The sequence below is a fragment of the Podarcis erhardii genome (genome assembly GCF_964252035.2).
Source record: "Podarcis erhardii genome assembly, chromosome: 17".
NCBI lineage: Eukaryota > Metazoa > Chordata > Lepidosauria > Squamata > Lacertidae > Podarcis > Podarcis erhardii.
In genome coordinates, this window is record NC_138515.1 from 10,076,196 (window position 1) to 10,102,971 (window position 26,776).

The 26,776-nt window shown below is 42.0% G+C and overlaps 2 protein-coding genes across 2 annotated transcripts in view; one reads left to right on the top strand and one right to left on the bottom strand.

Annotated features, from left to right (window-relative positions):
- Positions 1 to 24,022, top strand: part of AICDA (activation induced cytidine deaminase) — a gene marked incomplete at its 3' end in the record, with an annotated part of 147,154 nt that extends 123,132 nt beyond the window's left edge. Inside the window, exon 4 of the mRNA XM_081845697.1 lies at positions 23,473 to 24,022. Coding sequence (XP_081701823.1) covers positions 23,473 to 23,476 — 4 coding nt within the window. The remainder of the gene's footprint in view (positions 1 to 23,472) is intronic.
- The window catches only part of LOC309332067 (ovostatin-like), a 46,997-nt gene continuing 42,401 nt past the window's right edge, over positions 22,181 to 26,776 (bottom strand). Inside the window, exons 32-36 of the mRNA XM_081844785.1 lie at positions 25,266 to 25,356; positions 24,230 to 24,292; positions 24,033 to 24,135; positions 23,317 to 23,387; positions 22,181 to 22,382 (exon numbers count right to left, since the gene is read on the bottom strand). Of these exons, the coding sequence (XP_081700911.1) occupies positions 23,335 to 23,387; positions 24,033 to 24,135; positions 24,230 to 24,292; positions 25,266 to 25,356 (310 nt within the window). The 3' untranslated portion in view covers positions 22,181 to 22,382; positions 23,317 to 23,334. The remainder of the gene's footprint in view (positions 22,383 to 23,316; positions 23,388 to 24,032; positions 24,136 to 24,229; positions 24,293 to 25,265; positions 25,357 to 26,776) is intronic.

A 26,776-nucleotide genomic window follows, 5' to 3' on the forward strand; every position in this document is an offset into this window, starting at 1 on the left:
GGGGGAAAAAGATAGTTTCCAAAGAGAAACCGGTTTGGAAATTGCAAAAAGAGTAAAATATCTGGGGGTGAACTTAACATCTAAGAATGTGAACTTATTTAAAGATAATTATGAGAAATGTTGGTTGGAAGTGAAGAAAGATTTCGATATATGGTCTAGGCTGAGACTTTCCTTGTTAGGCCGAATTGCTGTCATCAAGATGAATGTATTGCCGAGATTGTTATTTCTGTTCCAGACATTGCAAATTCTAGACAAGATGGATTGTTTCAAGAAGTGGCAGAAAGATATATCTAAATTTGTCTGGCAGGGCAAAAAACCCAGAATAAAATTTAAGATTTTGACTGATGCAAAGGATAGAGGGGGCTTTGCCCTGCCGGACTTAAAACTTTACTATGAAGCAGCAGCTTTTTGCTGGCTGAAACCATGGCTACTTCTTGAGAATACAGATATTTTGGATCTGGAAGGTTATGATAATAACTTTGGTTGGCATGCATATTTATGGTATGACAAGGTAAAGGTACATAGAAACTTTAAAAACCATATTGTCAGGAAAGCACTGTATAATGTATGGAATCGATATAAAGATTTGTTAGAGAGTAAAACCCCCAGGTGGTTGTCACCAATGGAAGCCAAGGCGGTAAAAAGACTGAACATGGACTCAGATTGGCCAAAATATTGTGAAATTATAGAATATGATGGTGAAAAGCTGAAACTACAGTTTTGAGAAATTGAAACCTAAAGTCCGAGACTGGTTACATTATTACCAGATAAATGAAACCTTTAAGCAGGACAGGAAACTAGGATTTCAGAAGGAGAGGTCAAAGTTAGACACAGAATTGCTAGAACCCAATACTAAGAATCTGTCTAGAATGTATAATCTGCTGCTAAAATGGAACACACAGGATGAAACGGTTAAATCAGCTATGATTAAGTGGGCACAAGATATTGGTCATGATATTATGTTTGCTGACTGGGAGCAGTTATGGACCACAGGTATTAAATTTACGGCATGTAGTGCCCTGAAAGAGAATATAATGAAAATGATCTATAGGTGGTACATGACCCCAGTCAAGCTTGCAAAGATATATCATCTGCCCAATAACAATTGCTGGAAGTGTAATGAATGCGAAGGAACTTTTTATCATCTTTGGTGGACCTGCCCGAAGATTAAAGCCTACTGGGAAATGATCTATAATGAAATTAAGAAAATCCTTAAGTGGACATTTGTAAAGAAACCGGAGGCTTTTCTCTTGGGCATGGTAGGCCAAATGGTTCCAAAGAAAGATAGAACATTTTTTATGTACGCAACAACAGCAGCAAGAATTCTTTTGGCGAAGTATTGGAAGACTAAAGAATTACCTACTCTGGAAGAATGGCAGACCAAGGTGACTGAATTTATGGGACTGGCAGAGATGACCGGCAGAATCCGGGACCAGAGGAGAGAGACAGTGGAAGAAGACTGGAAAAAATTCAAAATCTATCTTAAAAATTGTTGTAAAATTTCGGAATGTTAAGATGTCAAGGGATTGGATATAAAGAATTACAGCTGTAAAAATTGAAATTTAAAAAAAAACTTTAAAGAGAATTAAATATAAAAAGGGATGAAGGATTGCTAAAAAATTTTAAAATAAGGATGCAGTGAAGGGGAGGTTTGGGGAAGTCGTGTTATGTTTGTCTGTTTTTTGTTTATGTTGTAAAATTAATAAAAATTACTTAAAAAAAAAAAACAGAAGCAGGTGTTCTCACATTCAGGGCTGGTCCCCCCATGAGGCGAGGTGAGGGGATCCCCTGCGGTGGCAGGATCCACAGGGTGGGCACACCCAGACACAAAGGAATGCATTGCCTGCCGCCGCCACTGCTGCCACCACAGTCAGCGGTGGAGCAAGCCAATCGGGCGCCTGGGACAGCATGCGTGCCCTGTGCCTGGGGGCGGGGCCAGCAGCGTGGGGGGGCAGGGCCAGCTGGGGCAGGACGCTCCGTGGGGCCTCCAAGGAGCCTGCCTCCTACCACTCAGCCACCCTACAGCTGAGGGGGAGGCGGTGGGCGGACCATTTGGGGAGAGACGTGTGGTTTGGGCATGCTGCAGACCCCGCGGTGAGTGCCGCCCAGCATTTTGTCACCCCCCCTCAGTGGTGACGCCCGGGGCTGTCAAGAGTTCAGCCTACAGTCGAGTAGGACCCTGGCAGAGACACATGCTTGACTGGCATGTTCTCTCCCTCCTGGTCGATCGTTCTGGAGCTTCAAAAGCTTTCTTCAGACTGAACATCACAGCAACCGATGCCAACAGACACCGGCACATCTGCAGAGTTTGCGCACCGTGCATGACAGACCTCAGCAACTCAGCATTTTGGCTAATCTACTTTATTTACATATACAGTGGTACCTCAGGTTACATACGCTTCAGGTTACAGACTCCACTAACCCAGAAATAGTGCTTCAGGTTAAGAACTTTGCTTCAGGATGAGAACAGAAATCATGCTCCGGCAGCGCAACAGCAGCAGCAGCAGGAGGAGGAGGCCCCATTAGCTAAAGTGGTGCTTCAGGTTAAGAACGGACCTCCAGAACGAATTAAGTACTTAACCCGAGGTACCACTGTAAACACACACGGAGCACTGCAACATGGCTCCCTCTCTCTCTAGCATCAGACAGCAAAGAGAAAAAGAACAAAGGACAATAGTCCCACTTCATGGAACACAGTAACACAAACATCCTGTCTTCGTCACTTCCCACTCTGTGGAGTCAAAACATATCATGTCATGTGAAACACAACAATCCCATGACTGCAATCACAGAGCAGGAATTCTAACAGGGGCCACCTGCCCCCACCGCCCCCACCTTGCTCCATTACTGACCACAGTAACCACAACAACTATGGTACACTCACTGGAGGCCAGATCTGCCACCTCCTTAGCAGTCCCCGTGCCATCTCTGCAGTGGCATCTCAGAGAATAGGAGGTCTGCTGGTCTCCTCCTGCCCCTAGGAAGGAAATGGCAGGGGCTGCCAGGTGTGTTGCAGGTCATGCCCCTTCCCCACCCACCTCCATGACAAATGTGCTATACTGTGTTAGACCTGCAGTACAGAACCTCTGTGGCTCCAGTTTCCCTGGCCTGCCGCCATTGCTAAAACTCTCTCCATTCATTCAACTAAATGTGTAATGGGGGCAAGTGGGCCTTCTTGCAAGGAACCTCGGCCCTTGACGGTACCAGGAGGGAGAGAACATGCCAGGCACACAACCCTCACACATTCCTGCAGGCACTTTTATATGTTAGGAGGTCAATACCTGAGGGTATGACCATTATCTGACACTATATCAAAATGAACTTTGATGACTATTTTGAGCTTCTTTTCAAATTGTGATCAAATCAGAACCTTACAGGGATGTCAGAGGATTCTGACGAAAACAGAAACAGCAGTGGGAGTTGCTGGCCTTCACTTACTTGCCCCATGTCTAGAATGGATATATTGCTTTTTTTCTGTCTGCAAATGGTATGTGATAGACTCCTCCCCCCCCGTCTCGTTTAAATTGCATTTCCTTTGCATTGTCTATTGAAAGGGACATTTGCATTGGCACGAATGGTGGGGGAAATAATTGCATTGTTATGTTAAGTCAGTTACACATAAATAATTGTGTAAATCATGTTGTATAACTCATAGCTATGTAGTGCACAGTGAGATGAAAAATGTAACATTGGCAGAAGTTGAGCTCCACAACTATATAATTCTGTAGTTTCTATGAAAGGTCACCTCTTAAAAAACGAAAAACACAATGGGTTCAGCCTTTGTTCCCAGGGTTCTTTAACCTTTCTTTCATTTTTCTTCAGGAAATGTTCTCTGTAGCAGTTACAGCCAGGTGGGGTCAATGAGTTTCCACCCTCTGTCTTTTCCCCCCTTGGCACATACATTTTGCAATCTCATCCGCCAGGGATGGTCCCCATTCACTCAGGTACTGAAGTGTTTCCTGTGTTACACAGTCACTCCCTTCAAGAACTACCTGAAGCAGCCAGTCAAAGAGGAGGTATCCTCCAAGCCACATGAGAATTGCCATTCATCTAATCCAGAGCTCTTGTTTAAACAGAGCTGAGACCCTGGGAAGCTCTGTAAACAGAGCAGGGTGAAGACAGTTATCCCTTAAACCCTTTCAGACATTAAGGTAAAACAGGTAAAGGACCCCTGGACAGTTAAGTCCAGTCAAAGGCGCCTATGGGGTTGCGGCACTCATCTCGCTTTCAGGCCGAGGGAGCCGGCATTTGTCCACAGACAGCTTTCCAGTGTGGTGTAGTGGTTAAGAGTGGTAGACTCGTAATCTGGTGAACTGGGTTCGCGTCTCCACTCCTCCACATGCAGCTGCTGGGTGACCTTGGGCCAGTCACACTTCTCTGAAGTCTCTCAGCCTCACTCACCTCACAGAGTGTTTGTTGTGGGGGAGGAAGGGGAAGGAGAATGTTAGCTGCTTTGATACTCCTTCGGGTAGTGATAAAGCAGGATATCAAATCCAAACTCTTCTTTCCGGGTCATGTGACCAGCATGACTAAACCACTTCTGGTGAAACGGAACACTATGACGGAAACCAGAGTGCAGAAAAACGCCGTTCACCTTCCTGCCACAGCGGTACCTATTTATCTACTTGCACTGGTGTGCTTTCGAACTGCTAGGTTGGCAGGAGCTAGGACAGAGCAACGGGAACTCACCCTGTTGCAGGGATTCAAATCGGCAACCTTCTGATTGGCAAGCCCAAGAGGCCCAGTAGTTTAGACCCAGCACCACCTGCGTCCCTTTTCAGACATTACAGTAAGCCCGTAACTGATGTAGGGGGGTTGTTGGCATCCGTCTGTCTCAAGAGACAATGGAGTGCACCTCCCAGGGGAAAGCCAAACCGCTGCATTATCAGGACCAAAGTGACCTCCTTGGGGTGCAAGCCTGGGCAGGTTGAGGAGTCCCATCTGCCCCTCACTTCCCTCTGCAGCACGTTCAGAAACCCCTTGTTGACTGGTGGACCCACTATTATTAAACTTATTATATGAATAGCTCAGGTCAATAGGGCATGAGACTCTTATTCTCAGGATTGTAGGTTTGAGCCCCACGCTGGGCAAAAGATTTCTGCATTGCAGGGGGCAGACTAATTGACCCCTTGGGACGCCTTCCAGCTCTACCATTCTATGATTCTATTATGCAGAGTCCATTTCTCCAAACAGCTGAGAAGTTCTAGGTGTGCAGGCAGCACTAATAATAATAATAATAATAATAATAATAATAATAATAATAATAATAAATTTATTATTTATACCCCGCGCATCTGGCTGAGTTTCCCCAGCCGCTCTGGGCGGCTTCCAATCAAGTGTTAAAAACAATGCAGCATTAAATATTAAAAACTTCCCTAAACAGGGCTGCCTTCAGAAGTCTTTTAAAAATAAGATAGCTGCTTATTTCCTTGACATCTGATAGGAGGGCGTTCCACAGGGCAGACGTCACTACTGAGAAGGCCCTCTGTCTGGTTCCTTGTACCCTCACTTCTCGCAATGAGAGAACCATCAGAAGGCTCTCGGCACTGGACCTGGTTTTCGTTTTTATTTTACCAAGTAGGTCACTAGAGGATCACTGTTATTTTGTAACATATGAGTTTAATGATAAATATACAGTTTGAGCATAGGTGGAATATTTAATGTTTCTTATATTATTTTTTCATGATTTTATTCAAGTGCACCTAAGTTGTCGTGGTTCCTTTTAAAGTGATATTGATACCTCACACTTGACATAGGGATAAAATGTCACCCCCTCCCCCAGATTCACAACTCCCATTTGCAGGCAATATGCAGGGATCAAATGACTTTTGGGATATGAATTTGAGGAGGAGATTGGAGCTTTTGGGGCCTTTGGATCTGGAAGAACTGTGAAACAAGATTTGGAATACTTTATGGGCCCTAGCCTTAACTATGGAAATCTGGCAGACCTGATAAGAAGAAATATGTGCATCGATGGGTTGGAGCTCCCCCGAGATCTGCTTTTTAGCACCAAAGATTATCAATAAGATTGGCAGATGGGACATGAAGAAGAGTTAAGAGCCTCGGACATAAGATCTCCAGGTTGATGGACTGTTGGAGGTTGATGGAACTGACGGCAGGGGCTGAGACTGGGGAGGGGGGACGGTGGAAGAAAATTGGGAATTTAAAATGTATATATGGAGATTCTAAAAAAAAGAGGAAAAAAATGGATGAGAGTTAGAAAAATCGTGGAATGAAATTTTTATGACCCATGGGGAAATGTCTTAAGAGATTAAGTTCAAATATATCAGTTTTAAGGAGAAGTAAGATTATATAAAGTAAAAACGGATGGCTAATTGGTGAAAGAAGAGAATGTAAAATTACAGTATATTAAGATAAATTATTAGGATAAAAACAAAGATGAAGGATTTGTTGAAATATCTATCTGAACTAGAATACAAAGAGGGGAGGTGTGAGGAGGTCAAGGAAAAAAGCTAAAGAAAGAAAGTTATGTAAAGGTTTGATTTGTTCTTTTTTTGTCTGTTTTTCTTACATTTATTTATTTATTTATTTATTTATTCCTGATGTGATTTGTTTTTACGCATTGTTTTGTTTTCTTCTTTGTTTAACTGGGTGTTTTTTATTCTTTTTTTATTCTTGTAATTTTTAAAATCTTAATAAAAATCTATTGGGGGGAAAAATTGTGAAGTATTTCCATTGTTTTTGTGTTGCAGGGCTGAAACTTGCTCGGTGCTTAGTGTGGCAGCTCAGTATTCCCCACCTTTTTGTTCTAACATTTACAAATCATCTGTGGTGGCTGAGCAGAACTCCAGATACCCATGTTTTCCTCCCCAAGCATGTTTCTGGAACGATACTAGCCAGTGTGTGATGGTTTGTCGTCGTGTGTTAAGGTTGTTGTTGTTGTTGAGCTGGTTGTCAGGGGACTGCCATCAGAACAGGGGAGGGAGGCAAGGGTGCCTGTGCTGGTCCCGGGGGGAGGTTACCGTGAGGCGTGGTCAGAGTCCGGTCCTGGGCCGAGGGTCTGGAGACTGTCCACCAAGGGCGAAGCGGGGTCCAAAGCAAGAAGCCGGGCGTGGTGAGGATCTCCGGGGAAAACAGGTCAGGGTGCTGGCAGAAACAGGTTTCCAACGTCGTTGCTCCCGCAGCCTGGGACTGGGCTGACTGGCCTTTATTTCCTCTGAGGCCAGGGGCGGTCCCGGCCCACAGGTGACCCGCCTCTCCGGGCCTTAAGGCGAACACTCCTCCGCAGAGAACTTAGTTCCCTCCACCTCTCTGCCCTGAGCCTCTGCAGCTCAGGAGAGCCTGGAGGGTTATTGGACCCACAGGCAACCTCACCTTCCCCTGACAGGGCTGGGCGAGGTGCACCTGCAGGCAATGGGCCCTCAATCACCTCCGGAGCCAGAGTGGATACATCTGGTGTCTGCTCCTGAGCATCCGGCACAGGTGCAGGCCCTTCAGATTCAAGCCCCTGCCCCGGCTCAGCCGGCCCTGGAGGCGGGGACTCCTGTGCAGGCTGGGACTCCTCAGGTTCAGATTCTGAATCAGATTCCCAGGCCATCACAGTGCCGTTGGGATACAGAGAGTCTCCGAAACTCCTGAGGAGCAGTTCCTCTTCCAGCAGTGGGAAAAGCCACACCTCCAGTGGAGAAGAGAGGGAAGGGGCCAGCCAAGCGAGGAAAGGGCTCGAGGATGCTGCTGAGAGCCCCAGCGCCTCACCTCGCCAGGCTGGCCAGGAGGGATGCACACCACTTCCATCGCCCAGCTTGCACAGAGAGGTGAAACGCAAGGAGGGGAGGCGGAGGCTTGGGGTGCCGAAGTTCTTACGTTGGGGGAGAAGCCGGAAGGGGCCACTCCCGGATTCTGCAAGTGACTGAGACAGACATGAACTTTGTAGATCTGCACTGTAAATAGTTTGCACAATAAAACCTGTAAAAGTCAGGTCGGAGTCCTGCCTGGTTACTCACGAGCAACCACCAGCAGCATCTGACAATGATTTTTATTTATTTTAAGAAAAGTAGGAAAGAGAAAGGTGGGAGGGAGAGAGCCTTCACAATTGCTAGCAAGTAATGGGTGGCGCTGTGGGTTAAACGACAGAGCCTAGGACTTGCCGGTCAGATAGTCGGCGGTTTGAATCCCCGCAACGGAGTAAGCTCCCGTTGCTTGGTCCCAGCTCCTGCCCACCTAGCAGTTCGAAAGCATGTCAAAATGCAAGTAGATAAATAGGTATCGCTCTGGCGGGAAGGTAAACGGTGTTTCCGTGCTCTGCTCTGGTTCGCCAGAAGCGGCTTAGTCATGCTGGCCACATGACCCAGAAGCTGTACGCTGGCTCCCTCGGCCAATAAAGCGAGATGAGCACCTCAACCCCAGAGTTGGTCACGACTAGACCTAATGGTCAGGGGTCCCTTTACCTTTACCTTTAACTAAGTGCTCTTTTCTTCTTCTTTTTTCCATATAATTTTTATTAATAAGCATCAGCAAACAAAACAAAACAAAACAACACAAAATATGCTAGTTTCATATCATTTTCATAACTTATTTCTTTTTTAGACTTCCCTCAGCTGTTCCGTAAATCATCCATAATCATAATTTTCATTACACATTTCTCGGTTTTGTATTGACATTATTTATCTCTCTCTCTTTTTTTCTTCCTGTTCCCTTTAGACAATACTTCTTACTTTTTTACAGTGCATCTTTAAATCCCTTAAGCGTCATCTGACCTTTACTTAGACAATCCAGATATTCCACAAATTTCTCCCAGTCCCCGATGAACTTTTGGTCTCTTAAGTATCTAATCTTCCCTGTCAATTTGTCTAACTCTGCGTAATCTAACAATCTTATTCTCCAATCTTCTACAGTCGGTATTTCTTGCTGTTTCCATCTCTGGGCCAAAACCACTCTTGCGGCTGTAATTGCGTATCGAAAAAATTTGCAATCTTTCCTTTTTATCTCATTTCCTAGTATTCCCAATAAAAAGACTTCCGGCCTTTTTTTAAACGTGTATTTTAAAATCTTCTTTAACTCATTGTATATTTTCTCCCAGAAGTCTCTCACTTTCCCGCAATCCCACCACATGTGATAAAAAGTACCCTCCTTATCCCCACACTTCCAGCACCTATTGCATGTCTTGTACATCTTTGCCAGTTTTACCGGTGTCATATACCATCTATAGAACATCTTCATCGTATTTTCTTTTAACGTCGTACATGCAGTGAATTTTAGACCCTCCTTCCATAGTTTTTCCCATTCCTCAAATTGTATATTGTGACCCACATCCCTAGCCCAGCTAATCATTACCGACTTAACTTCTTCATCTTCCAAATTCCAATCTAACAACAGTTTGTACATTTTAGATAAATTTTTACTATCGTTATCTATAACCTCACTTTGAAATATCGATTCCTTGTCCACAAAACCTCGTTCTTTACCATCTTTCTTAAACATCTCATTCATTTGGAAGTAGTGCATCCAATCATATACATGTTCCTTCACCTGTTCATACGGTTTTATTTTCCACTTTCCTCCTTCTTTAAACAACAACTGGTCATATGTTATCCATTTGCTTCTCATATTAATTCTCTTTACACTCTTTGCTTCTAGAGGTGATAACCAACGTGGTGTTCTAGGTTCTAATAGGTTTTTATACCTGTCCCATACCTCAATTAAAGGACCCCGGAAGATGTGGTTCTCAAAACCCTTGTGGACTCTCTTTTTCTCATGCCATAAATAGGCATGCCATCCAAATCTATTGTCGAACCCCTCTAGGTCCAACAAATCATTATTCTCCAGTTTAATCCACTCTTTCGTCCAGCAAAGACATGAGGCCTTGTAATACAGTTTCAAGTCTGGCAGGGCAAAGCCTCCTCTTTCCTTTGTATCTGTTAACAACTTAAATTGGATTCTCGGCTTTTTGCCCTGCCAGATGTATCTTGAGATCACTCTTTGCCATTCCTTAAAGATCTTCCTTCCTTTAATTATGGGGATAGTCTGGAATAGAAACAGTATCCTTGGGAGCACATTCATTTTGATTGTAGAGATCCTTCCCCAAAATGACAATCTCAGTTTCGCCCACACCTCCAGGTCCTTTTTAATTCCCTTCCAAGCTGGTTCATAATTATTTTTATATAAATCTATATTTTTGGAAGTTATCCATATACCCAGGTATTTCACCTTTTTAACCACCTCTATTTGTGTTCGTTGTTGCATTACTTCTATTTGATCTTGATCCATGTTCTTTACAATCATTTTTGTTTTTTTCTTGTTTAGTTTAAAACCTGCCATACTTCCAAACTGCTCCATTTCCTCCAAAACTGCTTTTGTCGTACTTATTGGTTCTTCAATCATTATTACCAAGTCATCTGCAAATGCTTTGATCTTATATTCGTTCTGGCCGATTGTCACTCCCTTTATTTCCTTATTTTGTCTGATCGAGTTCAAAAGAACTTCTAGTACCATTATAAAAAGTAGCGGTGAGAGAGGGCATCCCTGTCTTGTTCCCTTTTGTATCCTTATTTCTTCTGTGACTACATTATTTATAATCAATTTGGCTTTCTGTTCTGTGTAGATTGCTCTTATTCCATTAAGAAATTCTTTGCCAATCTCCATATGTTCCAAATTTCTTAACATGAAGTCCCATATTATATTATCGAATGCCTTTTCGGCATCGACAAACATCATTGCAGCTTGTTTATCAATCCTAGCAGACAGATATTCCATCATATTAACTATAGTTCTTGTGTTGTCCTTCATCTGTCTGCTTGGTAAGAAGCCCGCCTGGTCTTTATGTATAATTTCTAATAGAATCTTTTTCATCCTCTTTGCAAGAATCGCAGCGAATATCTTATAGTCTAAGTTTAGGAGTGAGATCGGCCTGTAATTTTTGACTTGGGTTAGGTCAGAATCCTGTTTTGGAATGAATGTAATATATGCCTCCTTCCAAGTTTCGGGGATTTCTCCTTCTCTTAAAATATTGTTCATCACTTCCTTCAATGGCGTTGTCAAAATAGGTTTCATTTCTTTGTAGTAGCAGGCAGTGAATCCATCCGGCCCTGGAGCCTTCCCCCTTTTTAGTTCTTTGATCGCCTCTTTTATCTCTTCTAATTCAATTGGGGTATTCAGTTGCTCTTTTTTTCCGGTCGGGATCTTTTGTACCTTTTTCTCTTTCAGATATCTCTCTATCTTCCTCAAGTTATTTCTTTCTCTGTTTTTGTACAATCTTTTATAGTAATCCAAGAATCCCTTTCTAATTTCCTTCGGATTAGTAACCTCTTCTCCTTCTACTGTAATCTTATTAATTGTACTCTGTTCCTTCCTTTTTTTTAATTGCCATGCAAGCCATTTTCCTGATTTGTTCGCAAATTCAAAATTTCTTTGTCTCAGTTTCTTTATATTCCATTCTACTTCTCTATTTATTATGATAGCGAACTGTGCTTGTAGAGCTTTAATCTTTTCTTTTATCTTCAAATTATTTGGTTTCTTAATTAATTTTTGTTCATTATCCATGATTTCCTTCAGAATTTCTTTTCTGCCTTTTTCTCTGTTTTTATTTTTAATTGAGTTTTGCTGGATGAAGAAACCTCTCATTACTGCCTTGCTGGCGTCCCAGACCACTTTAGTTCTTGTACCTTTATTACAATTGTCTATGAAATATTCTGTTAGTTTCTTTTGCGCTTTTTCAACTATTTTCTGGTCGTCTAGGAGATAATCTTTCATTCTCCATCTGAAAGTTCTTTCTTCGAGGCTTCTTAGTTCAAATTCTATTGGGTTGTGATCAGAAATTACTTTCGGTTGAATTTCTATCTCTTTGGTTCTTGGTATCAGTTCACTCGAGATCCAAATCTGGTCTATCCTTGACATTGACTTGTTCGGTTCAGAGTAGTACGTAAATTGTTTATCTAACGGATGCTTGAGGCGCCATATGTCTATCAAGTTGCAACTCTCTATCATAGAGAAGAAGGATTTTGGTAGTTTCCCTTCTTTACTTGTTCCTTCCCTAAGTCTGTCCATTTCTAATGAGATCACTCCGTTCATATCACCCATTAAGATGATTTTCTGGTCTATATATTCAAGTAATTTTTCTTCTAAAGTTTTATAGAATTCAGTCTTACTTCCGTTCGGTGCGTAGATCCCGACTATTATCAAATTTTCTCCTTGCCAGTTAATTCGAACCGCTATTATCCTTCCCTCTTCATCCTTAAAAATTTGTTGAGTTTCAATTTGGTTTTTAATATATAAGACCACTCCTCTCTTTTTCTCCTTGTCTAAAGATACAAATTCATTTCCCAATCTTTTGTTGATTAATATTTTTTTGTGTCTTCTGGCTACGTGTGTCTCTTGTAAACAAATGATATCTAAGTTTTTCCTTTTTAGAAACTGTTCGATTTTGTTCCTTTTCTTTTTTTCGTTCATCCCATTTATGTTCCAATTCCAAATTTTTAACGCCATGATGTCTTAATTTAAATAAGATCTAATTATTTACCTATAATTTGTCTACCTCTTCTTCTTCCTCTTCTTCTTCTTCGTCCGTTTTCTTTCCGTTCTCTTCTTCTTTCTCCTCTGGTTTTAGTTGTCCTAATGTTCTTCCCTCTGCTCCTTTAGTTTCCTCCGAATCTACTTTTAATTCTTTGTATTTCCTCAAAAATTTCCCAGTTTCTTCTGGGTTTGTCAGTCTGTGTCTTTTACTCCTATACATGAATGAAATTCCTTCTGGGAACTCCCACCTAAACTCAATGTTGTTTCTCTTTAACGTCTGGACCAGAGATTTGTAAGGATCTCTCCGTTTAAGCAGTCTAATTGGTATATCTTTAAAGATAATTATGAAATTCCCATCTATATTCAATCTTTTTTCTCTGTTCCTCTGTAGAATCATATTTCTCATATCTCTATCTTTGAATGTAATCAGGCAGTCCCCTGTAAATCTTTTTCTTTTAGTTGTTTTCACTTTCATTCTAAATGCACTTTGGATCGCCTTTCCCATTTCTTCTGCAGATAGTTCCATCCACTTTGCCAATTCTGTTATCAATTTATCTTTGATATTTTCTCCTTGAGTCTCTGGCACAGCTCTGAATCTCAGATTCACCTCCCTCAACCGAAGTTCATTCATCGCTATCACGTCCTTCATCTCTTCCTGAGCTTTGCTTAGTTCCATCATTTCTACTTTTATTTTCTCCTCTTCCCGTTTGACATCTTTCATTTCTAGTCTTGTCTTCTTCAATCCCTCTTCTACGGATTGTGTTCTTCTGAACACTTCTTTTATTTGCCCTTTCAGTTCATTTACTGTTTCGTCCATTTTCTTATCCATTTTTCCAATCTTATTATCTACTTGTTCTAGTTTAGACTCTAAATTCTTTTCACTCTGTTTAATTTCCGCAAACATTCTTAGAATATCTGCCCTAAAGTCTATCTCTTGTTTAGATCCTTTCCTCTCGACAGGTGTCCCCCCATCAGCCCCTTTCTTAGTTGGGTTTGACATTTTGTCCCAATAATTCTCTCCACTCAACAACCCCTACTTGCCAAGCCCCCAGCCACGCACCCCTCCCAACAAAATATATCAATTCCAAATATATCAATTCAACCCAGTTCTATCCTTTCGCAGTTATTTCACCGTTAATTCCAAATTTACAGTTATTCAAATTCAACTGGTCTTTATAACTTATATATATGTATATCACCAAGTGTTCATATAAGAGCCCACTGAGTTGTCTTCTTGCCTCCACTCAGGCTAATCCTTTTAGTAATGTTGTCCTCTTAGTAAGGTCCAGCCGAACACAAAAGGGAGAGGTAAAATATTTGAATTAACAGTTCAGTAACTAGTTATCCAGTTCAATTGAAGAGATTGAAGAAAGAGTGTCTCGAAACCCTCTTCCCTTATAGTGGGGGGTACTCCAAATATACGTTCAGGAGAAACAATTTAAATGTCCAATGATCAGCTTATATCCAAGTGTTCTGTCTAACTTTTAACAACCATCAAAGTCCATCAAATAAGTAGTGTAAAATGAAGCTCCGCCAAAAAAGAGGAAAAAAAGAAAAAATCAGTTGTACTATCTCACTTTAGCCACTAGAGGTCTTAATCTATATTGGAATAGCATGTGTTCCAACGGAGGAGGAAAAAAAAGGAGAAAAAGAAGTAACGAAAAATGTCAATCTCCGTCAGTCTCTCTGCCCCAAGTTCCATAAAAAGAACCCAACAAGTAAGAAAAAGTGAAATGTCTGTAATAGAAAAAAAAAGAAACGGTTTGCGCCGACCAAATAATAATGCTCTATCTTGCTCAAAAGTATTCAACTGATGTGTCAGTACGTGCACGCATAAGATGTCCGAAATGGCGTCGGAGCCTTCTCTTCCGTTTCACTGTCCTTATGTTATTAAGTAGAAATTGAGAAGTGCCCCTTCTTATCGCTTACACCCTCCGTTTCACCCAGGACTCAGTTAGAAACAGTTAATCTTCTGTTCCCCTTTTCACTGTAACAATAACTTTGATATAACGTATCCTCTTCAAGAGTTATTTTTAAGAGGTCCCAAAAAGGGGAAAAACGGTGTCCGCTAGGGCAACTCACTTTCACTTTCCGCGCTCTGCAAGTAGTGCTGTGTCAGAGTTGATTTCGGCTGTCAGCTGAACTCCGCAAACTTCTCCTATACACTCCGGGACTTCCTTATTTTATAACTTCGGATTTTAACTTGCTTGGAGCCGGATTCCTTTAATTTGAGAGCGTAGCGCTTCCTCGGCAAGCTCGGGGCTTCGCTATTTGGAGGTGGATAATGGCTTCCCTCGACCCGCGGATCCGCGCTGCCGTTCTCTTCACTTCTTATCGAAGCTACCTGACGGCCAGGCTGACCGCTCCTGGTCCGCTGGGATCCTGACCCTCTGGACACCCACCAGTGGTATTTTCGGGGGCCACCGCGCCCTGTAGCACCCCTTTGTCCTCCAAAATAGCCCGGGATTCCCCTCACGGAAAGAATCCCCGCTTGCAACGAGATCGCGCTACACCGGAAGTCCTTTACCTTTACCTTTAACCAAGTGCTCTTTTCATCAAAAGCATTCAACCTCAAATTCTGGGTTTCTCAGTGGTTTGTTTCCCCTACCATGTCCAGCAATAAGACATTTATTGAGGACATATACTTCATAATGGAGTAAATCAATCACAGCTGGGCTTGCTTACACCTGTTGAAGCCTATGGCTTAACCATGTCTCTGTACAGTGGTACCTCAGGTTACATACGCTTCAGGTTACATACGCTTCAGGTTACAGACTCTGCTAATCCAGATATAGTGCTTCAGATTAAGAACTTTGCTTCAGGATAAGAACAGAAATTCTGCTCCAGCGGTGCGGCGGAAGCAGGAGGCCCTATCAGCAAAAGTGATGCTTCAGGTTAAGAACAGTTTCAGGTTAAGAACAGACCTCCGGAACGAATTAAGTACTTAACCCGAGGTACCACTGTATTGGATTCAGACCATTACTCTTTTAAAACAAATCATAATCAATATTTACAGGGACACAAGTTTTTCCTTTCTAAAATTCAGCAACAGATTTCCAAAGGTATTATGTACAGTTTTTCCTCCATTCTTTCATTCATGCAGAACTCTTTGATTTGGCCCAGGCAGCAAAGTTATGAATCATATTGTAATGAAGCTAAACGGGGTACTTCTGAGATGTTCAAACATCCAATTAGAAATGTTTCCTTTTTAGCTGACTTCATTGAGAAAGAACCTGAGAGTTGTGGCATCTTCTTAGCAAAGTGTGCACCGTCCAAGCAGAGGGCAAAGGAACATCCACAATGGTGTATGGAGAAATAAGAACAAGGAATCCTGCAATAACTGGTTGTGCTGGACATACAAGAACAACAGATTGTGTTGGATTTGCACCAGAACTGATTTTGCACCAATTCCGGTACTCCTTCTTGCACAATGTCTTCCGCTTCTTCGAAGGACATCTTGCAATAAACAGAATTAACAGAGGAATGACCCCCCTGGAGGCTCAAAGGCCACATTTTCTTCTCACACAGATATTTGCCCCCTGGGCCTAACTCTTTCCCCCATGTCAGACCGGGATCCCATAGCTTACCTCACAAGGTTGTTCCCATTGGGAAACAAGAGATTGCCGTTGAGGCATCTGTGATGACCTGAGGATTAACTTTAGTTCCCAATGTGAAGAGCCCCTGCTGCATTTTTTAGCTTGATGGCCCACAATGCTGAGGAGGTGGGGAAGAATTATGGGCAGATTTAACTAACCCGTTTAGCTAGCAGAAGCCAGCACAAGGACTTCTGCTAGCACAGTGGGGCTTTCCTGCTTACCTCCCTCCAGGGCCTCTGCAACACCAGCACCAAATCTGCTGTGCCAGGAGAACCCCCAGCATAATCCATGGAATCTCTTTAGTGGCGGAGTTGCGATAAACAACCACTTGGGATTTAAACAGGCCACAACTTTATGAATTACAGATGTCGGCAAGTTTTGGCACAGGCGCTGGGTGTGTATCCTGAATCAATTAACCCCAGGCTAAGGATTGCCCTATGTCGTACATCAAATTGGGGAGACCCCCCCACAATATCCCCATTTTGGGAGTGCTATGGCCAACAACCCCCATCTGGGTGTCCAGACAGAAGCACCCGCCAGGGTCCCTTTAATGATTTATTTATTTATTTATTTATTTAATTATTTAATTACCTTAATTAATTGAACCAATGGTTGGGGTGGGGGTGCTCCTGACTACCCCCCCCCCACATCCACCCAGCCTTATCCCCCATGGATTTCCCTGGTGTTTCTAACTCCATACCCATAGAGGGTGGTGTGTATTTGAAACTGCGCATGCTTCAATATTTTTTTGATTCATACACATGAAATCATTCTCATCCATTAGGTTGCCTGCATCAATAAAGGAAGAAAATCAATAAAGGAAGAAAATCCAATATAAAATCCCATGTTAATGAAGACACACTGTGCGTCAGTTCCTTTGACATGTGGGGAGATGTTTCACAGGAGCCATCCACCCCTACTCCCACTTTGCTTCTCATCATCCAAAGGGAAAGATGCAGCACTCACCAAAACATATTTGCAGGTCCAGGCATTGTGCTCCCCAGTCCCCAACCCCAGATAAATAAAAGACCACTAAGACTGGTTTGGATCAAAACAGGCCACAACTTTATTAAATACAGTGGTACCTCGGTTTTTGAACATCTCAGAAGCCGAATGTTTCAGTTTTCGAATGCTGAAAACCTGGAAGTAAATGCTTCCATTTTCAACTGCCTTGGAAGTTGAACGTCTTCCGCTGAGTCCCCCCTCCAATTTTCTCCAATGAATTTGCAGACCGCCCTTTGCGCCTTGGTTTTTTAACGTTTCAGAAGTTGAACGGTCTTCCAGAATGGATTACGTTCAAAAACCAAGGTACCACTGTACAGATAAAATTGGTTTGGCTTGGGCACGGGGCAATCAAAATACTTCTGGCCCACCCACCAGAAGTGATGCATAGGTCAATCCAGGTGGGGGTTCCTAAGACTTACATCAAATAGGATCCCTTTAATGGGGTACCCCAGTGTTTGGAAGGGTAGGCAGAGACTACAACCTGCCCTTCATCCAAGACAAAGGATTGCCCCAATGCCCAACCCAGTTGTGATGATTGCTATAAGATAGGCAAAACCACCGGGTTGGAGCCAATTTGCCTGGTGCATAAATTTCTACCCAGCCTCATAAAATGGTGACCAGTGTAGCCACAGCTACTTGACCATCAGCTTGAACCAAGGGTGGGTGGGGAGGTCAATGAAGAAAAAGCAGGTGGGGCCCCAGGTGAGGGCTGTTGAAATGCCCAGGTAGTGGACCTGAGGGAAGCCTTCCTGCTCCGTCAGCTCCAGCCCCCTGGCCCAGCCCATGTCCGAGCCTGTCTCCCCATTTGCCAATCCTTGATGCAGGCCAGGATCTGGCTCCTGATAGGTGGCGTGGGCTTATTGAATATTACTTTATTTGATATAAGTTGCTTATTTTAAAGTTATGTTTTATTATCACATATTTGTATTGGATTAGATTGTTATAAGTTGTACATTCTTTGTCTCTTCAGCTTGTAAACCGCCTTGGATATTGTAAGATAGGAAGATGGTATACCAATTAAAAGTGATGATGATGATATATATATAAACCTTTTCCTCAATTTTGCCTTTAGTCTGCTCTCATTTTAATTCGCTTCTCCCGGTATTCCCCTCCTTCAAATCCTCCCCCCTTTCTGTCAAATAAAGCATTTTTCTTTCCTCCCTCCCTGCACTGCCCATTACCCCATTTCTTCAATTTATTCTATCTCTATTTTTATAATTGTATCCAAGTATTCTTTTGTAATTGTAACCAAGTGTCTTTTGTGTTTTGTTTTGTTTTTGTTTTGCTGTGGATGTGTGTATATGTGTGTGGAAGCCTTTTTCTCTGCCAGCGTTCAGTCCTACAGTCCTGCTATAACGAACAAGCAGTTTATTTTCCATTTTTGCTTTGTGTTTTTTGGTTATAGATTGCCTCAATAAGAACCTTGTGGTTGGTATTGAAGGAAAAGATGTGCTTCTGTAACCAGTACAGTGGTACCTCGGGTTACATACACTTCAGGTTACAGACGCTTCAGGTTACAGACTCCACTAACCCAGAAATAATATCTCAGGTTAAGAACTTTGCTTCAGGATGAGAACAGAAATCACGCGGCGGCGGCTGGAGGCCCCATTAGCTAAAGTGGTGCTTCAGGTTAACAACAGTTTCAGGTTAAGAACAGACCTCCGGAACGAATTAAGTACGTAACCAGAGGTACTACTGTATTTAAAAGCACATTAGTCAAGTTTTTTTTTTTTTGGTGGGGGAGCAAATATAGTGGCTGAAAGCGAAGATGAAGGCCGCAGATGCTATTCACCTTTGAAGGACAGAGCAATTATTGACATGGAATCTGGCAATTTGACTATTAGAAAGGTATCTCAGAATGATAATGGAACATACACTGCGGAAGTCTTAGTTGCTCATGAATACCAGTTCACACATTTCTGTCTGCAAATAAGAAGTACGGTAAGTAGCAACATGCAAGAATAAGAGTAACTACAAGTTATTTTCGTTGTTCAAGGATACATATTTCAGAAGAGAAACAACAGTAAGGAATATTGGTAACAGCTCCCAAAGGGACAGCTCTGTCAGCTTCCTGTTGCAAAAGCAAGCAAACAAACAAAAAACCCAGCAAAACCCCCCCCCCAACCTTCCCCCTGTAACTCCAGTCTGCCACTTGCTATTTTGCCTAATGGAAGTATACAGGGTGATTTTAATGTAATTACTCCCCTCTAGGTTTTTAATGTACCTCTGTGGGGTTTAATGTATGGGGCTTTTTTCCATTCATCTGTTTGTTTGTAAACTGCTTTGGGTTGCCCTAGGCAAGATTAAGCGATTAACAAATGTAATAAATCATCATCATCATGTTAATCAATCACTGATTTTGTTTCTCTTCCTTGCATGCCTCCACTTACAAGCCCCTTCAGCCTTGCTCTCGCCAGGTAATACTTGAAAGGGAATAGAGCCCAGGACCTTGGAGCTTTCCTGTTGAGCTCCTAAAATTGCAGATCCCCTTGACATCTCTCCCTCAGTTGCTTGATTAATGCAGATTAAGATGGTGGCTCAACCTTGAGACTGCCTTCTTTTGCAAGAGCCCTCACAGACACCCTTTTTTTAAAAATAAAAAATTAAATTTGATTTTAGAAATATAAGGTTATAAAAATCCAAATATAAATCCATAGACAGAGATTGCACCGAATCTCATGACTCCCCCCCCCAATGGAGCCCCATTTTAAACATTTACGACTGCATATTCTTCCATACTCTAACTTTTAAATCACTCCATATTGTCCATAGTATTTGTTACACTACAAGTGCACTCAAAATCCTGCCAACATTTCCATCTGCTTACAGTGGACACTTAGATAACTTATAAATTTTTCCCATTCTTTTGTAAAGTCTTTATCCTCTTGGTTCCTGAGTTTTCCAGTCAGCTTTGCCATTTGGCATAGTCCATCAGTTTAGTTTGCAAATTCCTCTATGGTAGGGATCCTGTCTTCTTCCCATCTCTGGGTTAGTAACATCTGAGCAGCTTTTCTTCCATACATAAAAAGACTTTTCTGGTCCTTTGGAATAGCAATTTGTAATTCCTAATAAAAAAGCCTCTGGATTTTTCACAAAAGTTATCTTAAACATTTTTTTCATTTTATTATAAATCGTCTCCCAGAAAGGTTTTGTCACCTTACAAGTCCACCACATATGGTAAAAGGTGCCTTCTTCTTTTTTACATTTCCAGCAGAAATTTGTACTTGTCCTATACATTTTTCCCAACTTAGTAGGCATTAAATACCACCGGTACATCATTTTCATCTAGTTTTCTTTCAGTGTACAACATGCCGTAAATTTCTGTTTTCCAGAACCTTTCCCAATCTGCCATTTGAATGTTATGACCCAGATCCTTTGCCCAGTGAATCATTACAATTACTTGACCTGTTCATCTTTTGTGTGCCATTCTAAAAGCAAACTATACATTTTCGACAGTAGTTTAACATTATTTTCTAGCAAATCTTTTTGAAATCTCGATATCTCATGACTAAAACCTATTCAGTACCTGAGACTTTGCTCTGGCTGCCATTGCCAAATGAAGCTCAGCAAGATCCGCTAGGAGCAAAATGTTTCCAGCAGAGGCACCAGCTTCATGGGATGGCTTCCTCAACTAGGCCTGGCAAGCCCTCACACCCTGTTACGTTGGCCTGTTCAGAAAGCCTTCAGTCAATTCAGTTCTTCTTTTAACCCGATAATTTGTAATGCCATTGGTTATGAGAATTTATTGCCCTCTGTTGCCACTATAAAGGTAAAGGGACCCCTGACCATTAGGTCCAGTCGTGGCCGACTCTGGGGTTGTGGCACTCATTTCGCTTTATTGGCCGAGGGAGCCGACATACAGCTTCCGGGTCATGTGGCCAGCATGACTAAGCTGCTTCTGGCAAACCAGAGCAGCGCACGGAAACGCCATTTACCTTCCCGCTGGAGCGGTACCTATTTATCTACTTGCACTTTGACATGCTTTCAAACTGCTAGGTGGCCAGGAGCTGGGACCAAGCAATGGGAGCTCATCCTGTCACGGGGATTCAAACCGCCGACCTTCTGATCAGCAAGTCCTAGGCTCTGTGGTTTAACCCACAGTGCCACCCGCATCCCTGTTGCTGCTATAGAACTGTAGCTTATTACTGTGATTTTTGAGTTTTATTATCTGTTACCACAGTGATGATGTTATTTCACACTCTCCAACTGTCCCTATTTTCCAGGGACAGTCCCAAATTTGCAGAAGCCACCCCAGTTTCTGATTTGATCCCAGAATGTCTCGCTTTTCCTTAGGATGTCCCTATTCTCATAAAAGAAATGCTGGAGAGTATGGAGTTAAGTAACCACCCAGCCAAGGAGATAAATAACTATACAACTTTTAAAAGACACTTCAAGGCAGCTCTGTATAGGGAAGTTTTTAATGTTTAATGTTTTATGATGCTTTTATATGTGTTGGAAGCCACCCAGTCAGATAGGCGTGTTATAAATAATAAAATTGTTGTTGTTATGGAAAAGGACGTCCCTGTTTTCATTGGAGAAATGTTGGAGGGGATGTGATTTTATGAGCCACTTCGGATTTGTCATCAAATAAGTAAAAGTGGGACATGGATGAAATAAATATAATAGATGCACCATACATGCCTTCTCCTGGGAACACATAACTCCTGAGAGAGCCATTATAAATACAGTTTGAGATTCAAGGTGGGATTCAGCTAATGAGTCCCATCAGCAGAAGCCCATACAAGGCCACCCCCCATTTTCCTACCATGTGCCCCCTCCCCCAAAAAATTGACTCTGGGGAGACTGGGAGAACCCCCAGCACAATACACAGAGGAAAGAGAAGGAAGGTCATTCAATCAGGCAACCCGAATTGCTGGTGCTGACAGAGTAATCTGCTCTCATAGTAAAAACTATGAGATTCTATAATAATATGTCAGTATGGAAGAAAATGTCTGCACACTTTTCAACACAGATAGACACAAAACTGTGTCCCATTCCTGTTCCATTGGCCTGATGGCTCAATCCAGCTCTGCCAGAATTTTTTGTTTCTGGAGTATTTGAAATACTCTAATCATCAAATAGCAAAGAAACTCACAACAGCAAAAGAGAGATTTGCAAATGGTTATAGCAACTAGAAATAATTTTATTCTACAAACGAGACATTCAAAATACAGTTCTGAAAGTCGGAAAGATGTGGAGTGAGATCTCAGCCAAAAAAAATTTCAACCGAATGTAATATTTTGAACAGATTTTCTGGAATGGTGATTTTTCTGAACCACATCAGACACAGGGATATAGCTTCTGATCTTCCTGCTGAAATAAAAATTGACATTTAAGAAATGGACATAGTAATCAGTAAGTTGAAAATATGATTTTAAGTCTCAACTGCGTCAACATGTTTAAATGGGCCATGGAGCCATTTCTCCTACCCTCTATAAGGGGGAATTGCAAAAGTTGCAATTGTTTATTTCATACAATCTATATGCCATCTTATTATTTAAAAAACTCCACAATTTTAGTGGTAAAATACATCTAGCAAAAGGGGAAAAAGGCCACAATAGTAGAAAAAATGCAGCAGTCAAAGACAACAACAAAAAACTTTATTACAGACTGGCATAAGATACAAACATACAAATAAAATAAACCACATAAGACTTTAAAAGGAGAGAGATCAAGACACCTAGCTGTACTCCTTAATTTTTATTCTCTACTGCGCTGTCTGCTTATCCTTATGTTTTGGCTTTGCTTTTATTGTACGGTGAATAGTTTTATATGCTGTAAGCTACCCCAAACACTGTATTTTTCAGAGCAATAGTGGGAAACACATTCATCTAACTCAATAAAATTATCCTTGCCGGGAGTGCCTCAGAATTGTTAGGGGTGCAAAATTTCAATCCCCGATGCTTCTTCAATACAGCTGCAAGTTTCCATTGCTGGGCTCCATTGAAAATGGCTTTTGTATGAGAATCAGGAAGTGACCTCTCCAGACAACGGAATGACTCTTCTTTTTTTATCTCTGTGGCTATGATCTCTTGGGTGATGTGGCTGCCATTAGGCAGTTGGATGTGCATGCATACTCTGTCCGTTTCTCACCCCCCGTCTCTACCTGGCCCCAGCACTGGCAACCCATGCTACACCACTGTCCAAAACAGTTCTTCTTTATCAATGCAAGTTTTGCTTTTCTTTGTTTCTTTGTTTCTTTGTTCTGTTAGCGCCTGCATAGCTAGCATCCCTTCCTTTGACTTACCTTCTTCTTTGTTCGGGCTCAAGCTGATTCTTGGCGGCATGGTGTGTTATATTCACTATGGGCAGCTATATCTAGTAGGAGGGACAGGAGAGAGCACAGCATTAGATGTTGTATGGATCCACATTTTCTCTTTCAGGTGTTCAGAGAAGAGTAAAGGTAAAGGTAAAGGGACGTCTGACCATTAGGTCCAGTCATGGCCGACTCTGGGGTTACGGCGCTCATCTCGCTTTATTGGCCGAGGGAGCCGGTGTACAGCTTCCGGGTCATGTGGCCAGCATAACTAAGCTGCTTCTGGCGAACCAGAGCAGCGCATGGAAATGCTGTTTACCTTCCCGCTGGAGCGGTACCTATTTATCTACTTGCACTTTGACGTGCTTTCGAACTGTTAGGTTGGCAGAAGCAGGGACCGAACAACGGGAGCTCACCCCATCGCGGGGATTTGAACCACTGACCTTCTGATCGGTAAGCTCTAGGCTCTGTGGTTTAACCCACAGCGCCACCCGTGTCCCTTCAGAAAAAGAGTACTGGCTTCAATTTTAGAAGAGACAATTGAAATGGCAACACAAACATGGGACACTCATTTCCTATAGGATACTTGTTGAAGGAAGAGGCAGTAAAATTTATGGCAGTCCTAGTGATGAAACTACATGGGCTTCTGGGAACTACGAAATCAAAATACACAAAATACACCTAAACTGTGAGAGCAAGTCTCCTACCTGTTTCATAATAATCAAACATTCGAACTGCAGCTGGTTGGCTTTTGGACACAGGATGGGATTCTTCTAGAGTTAATGTCAAGGTAATCTCCTTTGATGATACCTGAGCACAGGAAGACAGAAAATATCAGTGACAGTTTATGAGAGGGAGATCTTTTGCAGGTTTGTTGTAATGATGCAACTTCAGGCAAACTTACACTCTCCAGATATAAGAAGACATGGTCATTTCTGGTTTCAGTACGCATCACTTTGTCCTGGAGCTGCACAATAAAAGCAAGGAGAGAAAGATACTTTTGCTTTCAGGGAAGTGGTGCATCATAACAAAGTGAATAAGAATAGTTCAGATAGATTTATAGCAATCAGATAATAAAAAACAGCCAGAGGCTTGGCAAACATTACTGAACCTGGCAAGCTCTTCCTTTTGGACCAGTTCCATACAGAAATCTCAAACCTTCTTGCTGTGAGCCTCTGCCCCATGGCTCACGGCTTCCTTTTTCAGTTCTGCACTTTAGTGTGGCTGCTGGCATGAAGACGCTCTATGTATTTGGGTGGGTGCCATGGGCAACAAACAAGATTGCAGATCTTCCGTGCCACTTCCGTTTGAAAAGAAAAGTGATCGAGCCTTGGAAAACGGTAACAGACTTTGGCCTGTTGGTCCGCAGCTTCAGAAATGATGAATCGAGGCTGGAGGATTACTAGCCTGAGTAATGTATGGATTTCTTACGACATCATTTACGATGACACTTTTTAAGCCTGGCATTTATGGAAGTGAGAGCTGGACCATAAAGAAGGCTGATCGCCGAAGAATTGATGCTTTTGAATTATGGTCTGGAGGAGACTCTTGAGAGTCCCATGGACTGCAAGAAGATCAAACCTCTCCATTCTGAAGGAAATCAGCCCTGAGTGCTCACTGGAAGGACAGATCCTGAAGCTGAGACTCCAATACTTTGGCCACCTCATGAGAAGAGAAGACTCCCTGGAAAAGACCCTGATGTTGGGAAAGATGGAGGGCACAAGGAGAAGGGAACGACAGAGGACGAGATGGTTGGACAGTGTTCTCGAAGCTACCAGCATGAGTTTGACCAAACTGCGGGAGACAGTGGAAGACAGGAGTGCCTGGCGTGCTCTGGTCCATGGGGTCACAAAGAGTCAGACACGACTAAACAACAACAATTTTACTTCATCCAGCCATTTTCTCCTAGGGTGACTCATTCACTTTGTTCTAAATCTTACCCGCTCTAGGGATGATGAGACAGGGACAAAACCAGACAGCATTTTGATGTCCATGATAGCCATGTTGGATGCGTTGCGTTCTCCAGTGTATCTTGAAACAAGAAAAAAAAAGGTGTCGTTTTGTATTCTGACTGAGCAAACTGAGTCAAAAGCAAATTGAGAAGATACTGCAAAGAGCTCTTTTAGGATATAGTACACACTGTCTTACATAGTTCATTAAAGGCCAAACAACAAATTGCTTTAATTGTGTTGACATCTATCTACCTCTCAACTATCTATCTATCTATCTATCTATCTATCTATCTATCTATCTATCTATCATCTATCTATCTATCTATCTATTATCTATCTATCTATCTATCTATCTATCTATCTATCTATCTATCATCTATCTATCTATCATCTATTATCTATCTATCTATCTATCTATCTATCTATCTATCTATCTATCTATCTATCATCTATCTATCTATCTATCTATCATCTATCTATCATCTATCTATCATCTATCTATCTATCTATCTATCTATCTATCTATCTATCTATCTATCTGTCTATATCTATCATCTATATCTATCTATCTATCTATCTATCTATCTATCTATCTATCTATCTATCATCTATCTATCATCTCTCTCTCTCTCTCTCTCTCTATCTATCTATCTATCTATCTATCATCATCTATCTATCTATCTACCTATCTACCATCTATCATCTATCTATCTATTCTTTTAGTTATAGGCAATGAAGGAGGAAGTGTCACCAGGACTCCATCATGTAGAGAAGGAAGGATCCCACAAAAAATGCCACCTGCATGTGGTTATGTAGCATAGAAAAAAACAAACAACAACTCTAATTGCTTCCACTGGGAACATTTTTCTGAGCTGCATAGCAGAAGTAGGGATGATTTTCTTAGAATCAAGGCTGGAGAGCAGAGTGTTGAACACTACCTCACTGTCTGCAGTCTTGATAATCCCCCACCAAGTATGCAATTACATTTAAAAATGAATATCCAGATGTTGCACAATTAAAGTAATGCGTAGTTTGACCCTCATTTTTGGATTCCATGGTTCAGACACAAAATGCTGAATCCTGTTAATTCAAATTCTCCCACAAGAAAGAATGACTGCAGTGACTTTAGAATTATTCAAGTTTCTAAAAATATGCAAATGTATTTCTTTGGCATAACTTACTCTGCCTTTTTAAAAACTAAAGTATGTGAATTAGCAGAAAGGAAAGGGCATTATAACAGGCATGGGAGATATTTTTCAGCACCTCCCCTCTGACTCCCAAGACTCATGTACTATCAAGCACATCTTCACAACCTGAGGAGCTAGACATGCTTTTGTTTTTAAACGAAACTTGGACAAATTTAGGGTGCTGATTTCTGCACCTCTTCCGTGTGTCAACAGAGCTACGGCAAATGCAGTCCTGCCAATCCCAATCTGCCCCAGCAAATAATATGCAGATCTGCTGCTCATATATTCTTCCTTGTACAAACCAAATGGATT